The sequence below is a fragment of the Falco cherrug genome, chromosome 12, assembly GCF_023634085.1.
Source record: "Falco cherrug isolate bFalChe1 chromosome 12, bFalChe1.pri, whole genome shotgun sequence".
Classification (NCBI taxonomy): Eukaryota; Metazoa; Chordata; class Aves; order Falconiformes; family Falconidae; genus Falco; species Falco cherrug.
The window spans coordinates 33225860-33240555 of NC_073708.1; the positions used below are offsets into that span (position 1 = coordinate 33225860).

Consider the following 14696-nt stretch of genomic DNA (forward strand, 5'->3'; position numbering starts at 1 on the left):
AATGTGCCATTTAAAAGAAGTGTATCTGAATCAGTTTGGTTTTTTTTTAGAACACTAATCTTTGTCTTTCTGCTGACAAGTAGGCATGTTTGTGTTAATAATAATTCACAACATTCATGTTTATAATTTTGTGAAAATGCAGAGATCCTTGAGACTTAAAATGAATAGGTGTAATAGCCAGAAAGCACACTATGCTTCTGGTTTATGTCACCTTTTCCATTAATAATTGGTTGTTTTGTACAGCCTCCACTGTTAAAACCACTAACCGGAATACTTATGCTGAATGTTAATTAAATTCTTAACAAACGTTTGTGTGGCTCCAGACAGCACTGATTGTTCCCTGAAGGTTCTCTAGGTAAAATAGTCCCACTCTGCATTAAAAAAAACCAAACACAAAAACCTGTCATTAAGTTTCCTTCTATAATTATCGTAATGCATTAGGCTGTCAGACGAGGAAAACTTTAAATATTCACTCCCCCTTCTCCCTGAATTTCTCCTGGACAAACTCCTGCAGTGGCAGTGTCACAGCGGCGGTGTCAGTGTCACAGCGCCCGGGGCAAGGTGCGAGCAGGGGGGAACTTCAGCCGAGGCACTTTGGACTTGTGCGCTTTGCGGAAGGGAGGCGGGATGGCATGTGGCTGTCCCGGCCTCTGAGGGAGGCACTACGGCCTGGCTGCTGCGGGCGGCCCGAGGGGGCTCGGGGCGGTGAGGGGGCCGGGGGCGGGCAGGCTCGGGGCGGCCCCAGGGGGTGAGGGGGCCGGGGGCGGGCTGCCAGCTCGCAGTGGCGGCGGCTGCTGAGGCACGGGGCACGCACCTGCTGGGCGCGGCCCGGCCGCCCGCGGGTGCCGCCTCTGCGCGGCCCCGGCTTCACACGCGTCCCGCCTCACCGGCTGGGACCGCGCGGAAGGCGTAAACTTTATTTTCCTCAGCGACCTGCTGCCTGTGAGGAATTGAGGTCCGCAAGGGGAAGCGCCACCCCGTCCCTGCGCTGTGAGGGGGGCTCGGACGCCGCGTTCTCGAGTTCCCCCACTGCCCCGGCACCTTGTGCGTGAGGGGGGTTACGGGCCGCCGCCGCGCCGCGCCGTGCGGTGTGCTGAGGTAAGAGCGGGCGGTGCGGTGCGGTGTGCTGAGGTGAGGGCGGGCGGCCCGTGCGGTGCGGTGTGCTGTGCTGAGGTAAGGGCGGGCGGGCGGGCGAGCCGCGCCGCCGGGACGAGGCGGGGCCGCGGCCAGCACGGTCCGGCGGCGGCGCGGGCTGCGCCGGGGCCCCTCCTGCGCCCCGGCGGGGCAGCGGGCATGACGGCCGCGGCGTGACTTCGGCTGTCGGTGAAGACTCCGGGAACGAAGCTAACTAGGTCGGTGAATTTAATTTATTTTTTCTTCCCCCCCCCTCCCCTTACTTCTTCAATTCGGATTTCTCGCGGCTTGCCGCGGGCCGCTGCCTTCCCGCCGCGGGCCTGAGGCGCTCCCCGGTCGGCGCTTTCCCGCCTGGCAGCGGGGGGCTGCGACACCCGGGGGGCTTTCGCCAAAAGCCCGCACAGCTCGTGGGCGATTGGTCTTTCCCACACGGATCGCCTTCCGAAAGCCCCAGCAGCTGCGGGGGCTGGCGTGGTGCACCCCGCGTCGGACTTTTTTCTTGCTTTTTACCTCTTGAGGGTTTAGTGTCTGAAGCAAAAGAAACCCATCTCTCTGGATGTGGGTTGTGAGTCACTAATACTGCAGGAGCCATTACAGTCCTGTCGGATAGAAGGGCACTTTGGAAATGTAACATCAATTATTGCTACAGCATTTGTAAATAGAATTTGTGATGAAAACACTGAGAACCCTTAACTACTAAGTAAGGAAATAATATGAAGGAGCTTTAAGTGCCAGATAATTACAAGAGCTCTGCTACAGCTGCACGCAAGGAAAAACAAATGTGCATTCATCAGCGGGCAACAGTGAGGGAAAACATTTATTAAAAGCACTTTTCTCTATTGCTAGCTTAAAATTGGGAATATTTATGAAAGTTAGGTCTCAAACTGTGCATCACGAGCACACACAGACATCAGTGCTGCGTTTGGTGCTGTGATAGAGGAGCTGCAGGAGCAAATGCAAGTGCAGTGCTGCTGGGCCCCCTGCCTGCCCTCTCTGCGGTGGGCTGGCGAAGGGAGCCCACCTTCGAGCAGCGCAGCTCTTTGTGAAATGGGGGGGTAGGTTCAGTACAAGCAAGAGAAATTGGACAGTCTGGAGACAGTGGAGTTTGGGACATTGTGCTGTTGAGTTTCAGAAGAGAGGCTCCATTAGCAGGCTTGGAGCCTGATTTTGTAGCTGTGCTTTTGCCTGGCAGTCATGCACGGGTGGGACAAGGGTACTCTGCTGCTAGTTCTACTGTACTTAGTGTGTGAGGAGACATGCAACTTGGGTTGCTTCGGTTAAAGCTTTACTACTAGAAAGCAAAATAATTCAATGCAAGTCATGTTCATTGCTATTTTGTGTGCTCCATTTACTCTGAACTCTTAATAATAGTGTTTACTATATAATAAATGACAAATGCAATGAAACTCCATGCCCAGGAGGGCTGACTGAGAACCACTGGTCTTGCCAAAACCAACAGAACTGGAAAGCCCTCAGCACCCTCAAAGAGCAGGCCAAAGGACGCTGTGTGTAGCCAATATCAGTAAAATATTTTTATGCTTTGTAGAGATCTTTTAAATATTTAAAAACAGCTGTAGTGGAGTGCTCGCAAAAGTCGGGGACGGTTTGTATGCTTGCAGTATTATGTTCCTGTTTCCCATTAACTAGCAGCTGTTGTTGTTTTCTTTGGGAGGGTGAGAATAAGAAAAAGAAAAAAATGATACTCATGACCCTGTATGTATGTGTGGTACCTCACTTGAGGGGAAAAAAATTAGATCCTGGCAACTGAGTTTCTGTAAATCACTGTAGGCTTTGAAATTGCTCACTGGATACCACTAATATGTAAGGCTCTGATGTTGCAATATTTGCTCATCTAGTCTTAGTCCCTGTAAAAGTCTGTGAGAATTTGAGTTGTGTTTAGTGGTGCCAGGGTTGTGCTACTCTGCTGGGTCCAGGATGGGCTGTAGAGACCTGGCACTCTTAGTCACCAGTGCCACCCTCTGTTCATTGATGTTCGAACCGGACAGGTAGACCTGCCTCATGTAGCAGTCCTCTTTTCACGTCAACCCTTTCTGTTTGTAGTTCAGAAAGGAGACATGAAGAAATTTAAGTTGTCAAGACAAGAAACTGAAAAACAAGGCAGCTCCAGAAGGAACATGAAAATTTTCAGTGCATTTTCTGTGCCCAGTGAGCAGGTGTTTGTGGATCACCAGCCATGCCTGTTTCAGGCTGTGCTGAAAATGTTTCCCATGCTGATATGCCAATGGATTGTATGACTTTTCAGGCAGCCTGTAAAGAGGAATGGTCTTAACTTTGTCATTGTTTTCCTCCTCGCTTGTCATATCTGCTGTTTTTAACCAGATGTTTTTGTCAAGGCAGGGACTCCGCATGTTACAGTGTTTTTGTACAGTGGTTACTGTGGAGGGGAACACACTATTTACACATGAAATTGGAATACGGTTTTGTACACAGCAGCAGCAAAGTTGGTGGTTTCAGAATGCAGCATCTTAAGATCGATGTGTTAAAATGGGCTTTGATTCCTTCCATTTGTATGGATAATTCCCCAGTCATGCATTAAGCCATTTGTCCTTGCTGTGTTAACTTAGTTTCTCTGGGACAGAGTTATTGTTACAAGTTTTAATAATTCTCCTATATTTAACTTCCTGTTCCCTGTAACTTCCTTGTAAAACTTGGATTCTCTCTTACAGTGAAGTGAGGAATTCTGGTGAGTTCAGTATTCTCACCAGAAAAGATACAGGGCAGCCCTGTCTGGTCTAGTAGTACATTCATCTTCTCCTGGGAGTTGTCTGTAGATACCTGTTTTTACCCAATTCCTGTGTAAAGTTTACACAAGCAATACTGAACTTTGAACAGAAAGAGAGCTAATGCTGGTGACATGCAGCTTACATTGCTTTTTGATCATGTACGGCACTTTTTTTTCTGTTCATGAATGTTCTTGGAACCAGGATTAAATAAAAACAAACATCTTTTTAAAAAATCAGCCTAGATTAAAGTAATAGAAGTAACAGAGAAGATGTCTCTAGCTAGTCTGAACTGTATTTTTGCCTTCTGGACCAAATATTCTTAATTATGGTTTAAATTAGTGCTGATTACAGAATCTTTGTGATTGCTCCATCTGGTCATTTTTATGGCAGCAGGAAGTGAAAATGCCTTTATCTTTAGCAGACTACATACTTGTGACTCCTTTGAGGTAATTGTCGTTCTGAGGATCTGTGGTTGCTTTATTTCAGTCTACAGTAGGTATGGCATGGGTGAAACTAACACAGCGGCTGCTGTTAACACAATTAACTATTTGTCATCTTATTTCCAGGAACAAATGAGAGATGCTGTTTCACATTCTGCTTTGAAATAGTACAATGAAATATTTGTAGTCACCAAAATAGTGGTTCTTTCCTTCAAACACCTAGGAGCAATAGGGCTAAGGTGTCTGGGTGACAGCTTTTGCTTCTTGCAGTGCCTATGACGGGAAAGCAAGTGATGGACCATAACTTCATGGATTATTTAGAGCTCATGATGGTGGAAATTTTTTACGTGTTTTGAAAGTGAGAGCTTTAAAGCATTTGCAGTAACATCCATGCCCTATAATTTTAAAAGCTTTTGAAATGTATATCTAATTTTCTTGTACAACATATGGAAATTATCTCTGCCAGTTTCCTGCTGAGAAGTGGTTGAGCTATGAACAGCAGATTGTTGTTGCACCTGTAAAAGAGGAACATGGACTGTTTTTCATTAAGCTATACGTTTAATAGTATGAATACTGTATGCTTATGCCAAGTAAATTATTTTAAAAGGTTGTGGGGTTTTTTTTCTTCAGTCAGGAACTCAGAGAAAGAAAACTAGGTAACTTAAATCATAGGCTTTTGGATGTAATCCCAGCCTGTATCTTTGTGAAGTGACAGACTTAATAAAGGTCGTAGATAGGTAATTCCTCTGGCCTTCATGGCTCACCTATTAGAAAATAGACTAATGGAAGAGATACAGGTAAGGCTGGCCTCCTAACAGCTGTGCTGAGAGGCAAATTTTCCTCTAAGTAGGGGGTTGTGAAGCACTGCCTTTGAAATTTTGAGCTTTCCTCTTTAATTGCTCAAAATGTAGCTTAAAAAGTACCCTGATTATAACCTGGGTGAATGGTGAGAAAAGTGGATGGGACAGGCTCATCTTGCAGAGCAAAATGAAGATGGTCTGTGCTGAAGAAATGGCTTGGCTCCAGCCCCAGCTGAATTTGCAAGGGCTTTCCTTGTGGGAGAGCTTGCCAGGAGGCAAGAATAGTGAAATATTGTAACTTCACTTGATCAGTTGTCTGCTCCTTCAGGCAGACAGCTGTGCCTATTGAATCACCTCTGCTTTAAGCCATGGTCAAGACTTAAAGCAGCGTTACAGTCGCTGGATGGTCATATTGAAGTCTCTCGTGAGGGCCAAATGGGAGGGGAGGGATAGCTCTGAGCAGGGGGTCGCTTTCTTCATTATAAAAAAAATTATTTGGTTTTCTTAGGAGCCACAAGTTCCTTTGTGGGGCTGGCCTTCCACTCTGCGGGGACTTGTTGAGGCACTGTCCTGGGTGAGACAATGGAAACATACTCAGACTGCGCACTGACAGGAACAGTAAAAAACAGGCAGGGATCACCCTTTTTCTTTCCTCCTGGTCTTCTGTGACCACATACGCTTTCCTTCCAGGCTGCAGAGCCAGCTGCTATTAGCCACTTCAGAGGTTGTCCCACTGCAGATGAGTGTAGGTATCATGCAGTACATATGTGCATATATAGCACAGTACAGGCACCCCCAAACTGAAAAGCCAGTGGATTACATAGCATTGGCACCAATTCTTTTGCCAACATAGGTGTTCTCAAGGAAACTGTTCTCAGAAATATTTAAGGAATGAGGATGTTTTGGAGGGCATTTTGATAGTTTGGATTTGTAGTGCCGTTCAGATGACCAAACCCAGAAGGTGAACAACGATCAGCAAAGGCCCGGAGAAATGAGGTACTATATAGCTCTAATGATGAAAGAAGGGCTGTATTGATATCTAATTCATTTTCTAAGCAATGGTTGGTTTTTTTCCTCAAATAGCATTCTGATTTTGTACTTCCTTTCTATTTACAGAGGTGTGAACATCAAATTAACTGAAGTGCAGCAAAATGAAACCTCAATGAAAAAACAGACTGATAATTATTAGCTCTCAGTTAGTTTTCTCTATGTTTTTCAGATCAGTGCTACAAAACAAGATGTATTGGCAAATCATTCTGACTGTGTTTATGTTGTTGGGTAAGTTACTAAAAAAATAAGTCTGGTGGAAATTTTGTAGAACGAAGAGTAATCACCATTTCTATTCTACAGTGGTGTTTCAAGTCATTCTACTGGATTAGTATCTTATCACAACATGCAACTGGAATATACAAAGGACCTGATGTTGTTATTGTGCAGAATTGAAATGTTGACACTCTCAGGGTTGTGCCTGTGTGTCTTATCCAAAAAAAGCAGTGCAACTGACTCTTAAGATCAGGAAACATCAGTAGAGAGTATGTGGTGAGTCAAGATGTCTTCAAATAAATGCCCCAGGCAAAATTTGGTAAGATAAAAGTTCACGGGCAATTTTTTGTGATCCTAATAGGTCCAAAAGCAGAAGGAAAAATCCCTGTTCCATCAGAACTGCAGTTTTTGTTTAGTTCAGTGTAGCCAGGGTGTCACTTCGAGCTTGAGCTCTGCTTTTTCAGGTAGCTGACATTGCTGCTTTCATGTGCACAGTGCTAATAAAGGGTCCTCTATTAACTGCAAATGGAGGGTATAACAAATTGGTTTTCTGTCTGGGAAATGTCTGTAACAATATTGCTGTATGCTGTTCAGGGTCAGCTGGTATTTACCTTTCATTTTTTTCATTAAAATAAGAACTGTTTAAAGACTTTTGGTGATGATGCTTAGGGAGAAAGCAGTTGCTGTAATCCAATGAAGTTCGCTTCAAAATTTGTGTTCTCTTGTACCTTCACAAAAGATGAATAAATCGTTAGGTTTCTGTATCTTTTCTATATACATATACATCTTTATATATTGATATATCTCTTTTGTATATGTATACATCTTTATCTTTCTATATACTTGCCTTTATCTACTCAGTATCAAGTATTGCATTATACAGCCTTCTTTTAACTATTTTATGTAATCTAAACATATTGCATACCTTTTAATTAGAAAACCTGGACGCCTTGGTGAGCTTTCATTGGGCTTCAGAGTAGTTTGTCACTATCTGATGGCCTGTCACGACTGAAAATCAGTGTTTCTACTGAGTGGCCATCTCTGTCTGGTTCTGAATAAGCAAATAGCCAGGGCTGGCATCTTTGTAGCTGTTAATCCAGATGTGCATGTGTGCTGTATTCTGGGGAAAGAACTGTAAGCGGTGGCTTCCTCTGCATCTCTGTCATGGACAAACTGTTACAGCTGTAGCTGGAAGACATTTTTAATGCATGCCGCAGTTTATTAACAGGCATTTAAGAGCTGTAGCAGTCCTGTATTAAACCTTCTGCATTGCAGTGCATTATAGTTCTTCTAACATTTTTTAAAATTTTTTACATTTCTGAAGAAGTAGAAAGTAGCTGCACACATTTTGACTTTATAGGGTTTAATTAATCCCTTGAAATTGTCTGGTGTGGTATGCGAGGGGGAATTTTTTTTTTTGGTTGGGTTTTTTATATAGAAAAAGAGATCAGGAATCTCTTCCTGCCCCCCATTTGACACTGTGAATTGGGTAGTATGTTAGTTACCTCCTGCTTCATGGGCAGTCATGTCACTTTACTCATTTATCCTTTTTTATCTATTGTATTATGAACTAGTATCTGTTCTAACTGAATCCTCTGCATGCAGCCAGGAGGCCTAATGAAGCTGATATTTACAGAGGCAAAAATTCTGTTAAATGAGAGAGGAAGGAAGAGCAGAAGCCTTCAGGAATATGACTATACAAAATCTGTGTAAAGAGAAAATGAAACAGTTTAACACAGTGCATAGTAACACAGTGTCTGCTTGCGGGTAGCATGCATCTACCTTTTTAAAAGCTTTGTGTTTTTATATTTTTTAGGTTACGTTTGTGTGCTATTAATCAAACAGTGCTAGAGAAGTTCTGGTTTTATCTTTTTTTGGCTATTGCAAGGCATAGAGCATCAATTAATTTCCATCTAATTAATTGATTAAAATATTTATTTCCTTACTGGTCAAAAAGCTAAACACAGAGTGCACAGACAACCCAAGTGCCTTTCTGTAACTAGAGCTGTAATTTTTGAAACTCATGCAGTATTTTACAGTAAGCTATTTCCAAAACAGACATGCTCATCGTTCTCAAAATCATTGTTAATGTAATTCAAGCTATGACTTACCAACAAAAGCTACAAATGTGGTCAGAGTGATTTATTTTGAAGAATGTAAGTCTGATGGAAAAGACTATTCTTTTTCTACATCTCATTTCCCAGATAATGTCCTGGGGTTGTGTGGTTACATCCAGTCATATATTCTTGTAATACTATTCTTTGGTATTTAACAGTTATGCTGTGACAATGTATTATATTTGCAGTGGGATTAATTTTTGTACAGTAATGAAGCCATGTTACAAGAGCTGGATTGCAAGTCATCAGCCACTCTATTGTCATTGTCAAATAATATGAACTTTTTGTTTTATATCTGATATCTTTGCCTTTATATTTGCAGATTTTCTTCAAATGGCAGTTGCTCACTGCATGGTCCACCAGATTCCTCCCAGGAACTTTACATTACCTTATAGGCTACTGAATGAGACGTTTCTGAGTCCTTTCTCTGCTGGAGTTGTAGAGAGCTGGTCTGGTTTGAGGAGAGAGCATGGAGCATCCAAAACCAAGCTGCCTTTGCTAATGAACGAAGAAAGTTTTCTGTGTTGCCTTTGGAGTGATAACAACATTGATTGTTCTTTGTACAGAGCAAGCATGCAAGCAAGGAAGTTTATTCCTTCAGAAATAAATATCTCTGCTTCTCAGGAAATAGGTAGGTTTTCCATTCAAGGGCATTAGAAGTTACTTCTTGAAAAAATGGTTGGGTTTTTTTGTTGTTTGGGAGGAGGGGAGTTGTGTTAATGGGTGTTCATTTTTATCCAAAGAAGACTACATAGTATGGTAAAATCCTTTCTCATGGATGTCTGTAGTAGGAGATGAAGGAAATTGTATAGTACATTTTCAAGGGGGGGGGGGGGGGATGGGGAAGCTGGCTGGCTTTCTAGAGGAATTCTGAATAAAATATGTAGCACTGCATATAACGATATAAGCCCAGATATTAAAAAATGTTTAGATGCTATGAGAAATATTTAAAATATTTTTGTGGATATGGGCTTTAAACTCCCTCGGGAGGCAGGGGAGTTGGAAAGCAAGTGCCATCTTTTCTGCCTGGATTATAATGCCTTAGTATCTGTACATGGATTAGATTGAATTATTTTTTCCAAGCTGTCTTTTCCCTCCTGTAAACCGTAGTCTCTGAGCAGCATACTGGCCTGTTGGTGTACTGCTGTCAGTGGCAGGAATCTCACTGGCCTCAGTAGAGTAGAATTTCATTTTACAAGAACTGTCCTATGGAACAAATAAATCTCTGTTAAACACTGCCACGCTACTTTTGTTGCTGTTGTGTATGCAGTATAGCCGCATATGTATGTGCACAGTGTACACAGTACAGCTACATAGAGATTGTACCAGTTAATAGTAGCAAAACCTCAACCAGCAGCTTAATTTCTTTCTTCCCCTTGTGGTCTTGTCTATAAAGTCAGGTAAAATATATTCCTTTTCAAGTAATTAGAATGCAGCAGTATCACATAGGTTGTTAGCCTTTTAAGTGTTTAGGGGCATATACTGGTACCCAAGTCAGCACAGATTATTCATAAACATTGGCACACTTGTGGTCCAGCCTCACCTTTGTGAATATCTGTTACTTGTCCTCTCTTTGTGAGTGAATTTTATCCTGTCTCTTCAGTTGTTTGGGTTTGGTTTGTTTTGTTTTTTTTAATGTAGTTCAGAAATGTTTAATCCCTTTCTTCAGATTCAAATTGGAACATTGAATGTTGGATTAAAGGCAAGCTGGACCTGTTAGTTTGTAGCCTACGGTTTTTGAAGCTGTACTTGAGAGACGACATGAAGGTTAATCTTTTATATGCTGTGTAAGTACACACTGTTAAATTTGTCACTACTAGCATTAGAAATCTGAAAGAATTTTCTAAAACATCAACATTAGCCTCAAGCTTGCAGCACAGTAGTAGCATTAGCTTTGCAAGCGGGTGATGTGTTACATACCTTTGTCTTACCTAAAAGTAATCTTGGACAATATGGAAAGTTTATGTTTCTGTCTTTGAGAAATGGTTGGAATGGAGTATCACCCTCCTCTGTCTTTCCATGTTTCTTAAAGTGCTTTAATGAAATTAGTGTTGATTTGCTGAAATATCTTTGCTGTTAAAATTGCCTAATAGTAAAGCTGTGATCTTGGTTCTGCCTTTTTTGTGATTTTGACCAGAATGTGTTCTCTCTGGAATTAATTATGTTACTTAACATTTAATACAGTGCCAAGCGCTACTCTAATCACATTAATGCCCCTGAGAGACACCCCCCTGTGCAGTTGTCACTGTGGTAAATATTCTCTGGAATGGTAATCGTCCTGACTGTGGGGTGGGCAGGTCTTGTATGCATGACCTGCCTGATCTGATCATAAAAAGATCTATTTGATTCCACTTATGAAACCACACTGGGGTTTTTCTGAATTACCGATGGGCTGGAAGGAATGACATGAACACACAGGCTTAATTTCCTTGGGTAACAGGCTAAATACAAATAGTTGAATTAGCTGCACTTACAGGTGATGACTTCTACTTAAAAGGCCAGAAGTCACTTGTCAAAAATTAGCCCTGTAGTCAGGGTAGAAAGCAAGTATATTAACTAGTAATAAATATGGTTGTTTAGTTGGCATAGTACTTTAAAGCTGAAATCAGATTTTAAGTGTGTTCCTATTTCCAGTGTTCCTCATTACTTTGATTCCTGAAATACCATTACATGTGTGTTGGTGGGAGAAGCAGATCTGACTTTGCCTCTGTTCCATCCAGTCTCAACTGCAATAGATAAATCTTTGCCAGTAATCCTTGTGTAGGAATCTCTGTATTGGTTTGTTGGGGTTTTTTGGTATGCCTAACATCCATGGAACAACAGTTTTGAGTCCGTGCTGGGATGAAGTTCTTTGTGTTAATGAAGGGAATTCAGTAAGTGTCATGCAATTTATGAGAGCAGGCCCTTATAGACTCACTAAAGTCCTTGTTCTGTTTTTGATGACTTTTTGCTGCATAGGTGAGATGCAGTGCAGCCCCTGACATTGGAGAACTTGTTTCGCTCCCCAGGTTTCATATTAATATTTTTCTTTTAGAGTCCCTATGTTCTGGGGGAGCAGCTAGCAAAGCATTTTTCAGACTTTGATAAGATGACAGCTTTCCCTGTTGGCTTGCTGATACCTTAACATTTTATTCACATCAGCCAAAATACCTTGAAAACATTCCCAGTTTTAAAAATATGCATTCTTGGCATGTGTTTCTCCCTGGGAGTCTGGAAATCAAGCCAGAATTCTCACATACAGGACGGGTAATGTACAAAAATAATGACCTAGAAGAATCTACAACAAAAAAGCTTGGGTCCTCAAAAGCTTTTAATTTTTTCAGCATTAAAGTAGTATCCTCTTATTTTATACATCCACAGTTTGCCTGCTTGTAAATGGTATCAAGTTACTTTGAATAGAAAATGTTCTGTTCCGTCCAAAACAGTGCTATGACAGTATTATGTACGAGGCTCAAGCAAGGGTAACGACAGGGCTTTTACCTTCCCTTGCAGTATGTCTCTGGGAGAAGGAGGATTATTCTGAATCTTAATTAGACAAATTAGGTTAATTGTCTAACAAAAGTGAGTGATCTTTCCAGTGTTATGTATTCTAGGCATGCTGTAAACCCTGGTGGTTAATTACATTAACTGAAATCACTTAGCCTCAGGGATCCTTTCATAGTGACACCCATGAATGCTCCCAGTTTAATTTTGAGCACTGATTATAATTTGCCCTTTCAGCAGATGGTGATGTATAGGGTGTACTCATATTTTTGATGTATTTGAAGTACCTGTGAGGCTCTCCTTCAGTTCTGGCCCTAGGTTCCCATGTTTTTAAAGATAAATCATGCAGTTTGCCTCAAGACTGGTGGCTTAGTTCAGTGCATCAGCTATACACAGTCTTCTTCAGCTGGAGAACTTTAACTTTTCATTAGAGACTTGCACTCTCATGAGCTAGGCAGCCATCAGATGTTCTGCAGTTTAATGGGGCAGCTTGTTCAAATAAGTATTGTCCTAGGGCTACTATATATCAAGTACATTGATATATAATTATTGAAAATCCTTAGAACCTCAGACAGCTTTGCTCTCTCAATTCCTAATAAAGGTAGTAGTGCTTGCAGAAACACAGTATATAGAAATATTGAAAGCAGAGTTACAGTGGTGACCCTGTTTCTGTTTTGTCTCAACATAGCTACCTAAATGTGATGATGTACGTTCCCTGAAATTAGAGGAATTGTAGAAGTTCATGTATTTCTTTGTTTTCGGTTAGGTGTTCCAATTGCAAGAAAATGATTGGAATTCAGTAAAGACATTCTGCAGTGTCTAATTTAAAATGTAAAAGTTTACCACAGGGCCGCAGATTAATTTAGCATAAGTAATAAAACCTTCTGAAGTATGGTTGAATTGTGCACCAAAGTACAAAACATTTAGGAGGTGTTAAGGTGTTAACTAAAAAAAAACTATCTGTACACAACTGAAAAAGTTAAGTGTTTGGAGTGGAAAAGCAAAGCAAGCCTTGGACACATGCCCTTGTTGCAATGTTAATTACTTCTGTGGTTCAGGGCATGCAGTATTTTATTTTTTTTCCCCTCTTCTGCAGTGTCTTATGCTTCAGCCCCATGTTTCCAGCTAAAAGGCACATTGCCTTTGTGCATTGTCCCTCCCTTCTTTGCCAGCCATTAAAACTTAAGTCCAGTTCACTAGTTTTCTGTTGAATCTGAAGAGTTGGGCTGTGGTAATCCATTCACAGAAGTTCATATGCTTAGTACCTATCTGGTTTTGCTTACCTCTCTGTGCCAAGAAAAATCTTTCCAAGGCCAGCAGGCCCGCATATAAAACTGAATGGGAACACGGTATATACTCATGTATATTACAAGCCCTCTGACTTTCCTTCCCCTCACCACAGTTTGGATCTGGCCTAAGTCTGATCACTGTTGCGTGATGTAAAGTGCTTGTTGAACCAGGATTTATAGCTTCTCTCAGTGTGCTGCAAGTCTGATGGAAAACTCTAGTTTTTAATAGCCCATTGCTTTGATTTAAGCTTACTCAAACTTTCTCCTCTCCTTCTACTGCATGAAGGCACTGACCTCTCCTGAACTTCAGAAGGCTTTATAAGCATAAGCTCCTCTAAAGTCAGTACCCACAGCTTAGGAAAAATGGTTATTCTGTGACTGGATCCATCTGCAGCCAAACTGAAGATGACAGGCTGCTCGTGCAGTCCCAGGCTGCTGCAGTTCTCCAAAATACTTTGGCTTTCTGTTGTTTTGCTTGTAATTGGCTTTCATACATTTAACCCAGGCTTGACAATTTGGAATAAGTTGGTGTGGGGGCCCCACATGATCATGTCCTCCATTGATCTATTCTCTTATCCCAGACTCAATTTTGGGAGATAGTCCCTGTGTTGTGTAAGTTCACAGAAATGCAAAGCTCATTACCTGGTTTCTTAGTATGTGGATGTCTTCTTCCAGGAGTGGACCTGGCGTCTTGATAGCATAGCTTGGTCTTTCCTATTGCTTTGCCCTGGTTGCTTGCAAGAGGTAGTGAGCTGTAAGGGAAGCCTACAGCGTGGAAGTGAGATACTGGTAATGCTCTTATCACAAGGGTGGAAGACCTGCCTGACATGGAGCCACAGGGTTTTCCTCCAGTTACACTTGCATTTCTATACACAGCTTTTTATGAAAAGGTTTGTGAAGTGGGAGCAGGGAGAAGTAACCCATGCCTGTTTACTCCCAAATGAGTAGCCTTTGAAACAGAATATTGGCACAACACAACGTGAGAAGGAACTCTATAGCACATTTTTTTTTCCCCTCCTGTACACAGGTGGTAGTCTGGGTGCATATAGGCTCAGTCTGGGTAAAAATGACATAATTATTAGGAATGATTCGGAGAAAGATGAGGGTGGGAGGGGTATGTGGTGGTAACTGCTTTCCAGATAGATCAGACTAAAGACACGGTTTGATGAAAAGACTACATTCTTATGGATTGATTGTGGTTTTTTTGAGACTAATAAAATCTGTGAGCAGCAGTAGAAGGTAAGGAAACATAAAAGAATGCCCTGTGAAGTCTTTGAAAGGAAATTCAGGAGAAACAAGTGGAGCCACAACTATAAAAACAAAAATATTCCAAGTAATTTAAAAGCTGTGTGTCTGCCAGATACCATCAGCATAAGGTTCCTTAAGTCTTGTGTCCTCAAGTCTGAGTCCTGGTAAAAATTATTTC

The 14696-nt window shown here is 41.9% G+C and overlaps 1 protein-coding gene across 9 annotated transcripts in view; it reads left to right on the forward strand.

The window, feature by feature from the left end:
• The first annotated feature begins 797 nt into the window (after positions 1-797).
• Positions 798-14696, forward strand: part of LEPR (leptin receptor) — a 43585-nt gene continuing 29686 nt past the window's right edge. For 5 of the 9 annotated variants that reach the window (XM_027803969.2, XM_027803973.2, XM_027803975.2 and 2 more), the window contains exons 1-3: positions 1388-6396; positions 8821-9129; positions 10168-10285. In XM_027803969.2, the coding sequence (XP_027659770.1) occupies positions 6327-6396; positions 8821-9129; positions 10168-10285 (497 nt within the window). In that variant the 5' untranslated portion in view covers positions 1388-6326. Of the gene's footprint in view, positions 1099-1247; positions 1353-1386; positions 6397-8820; positions 9130-10167; positions 10286-14696 lie in introns of those variants that run through there. The other 4 variants (XM_055724819.1, XM_055724818.1, XM_027803970.2 and 1 more) reach the window with 4 other exon arrangements.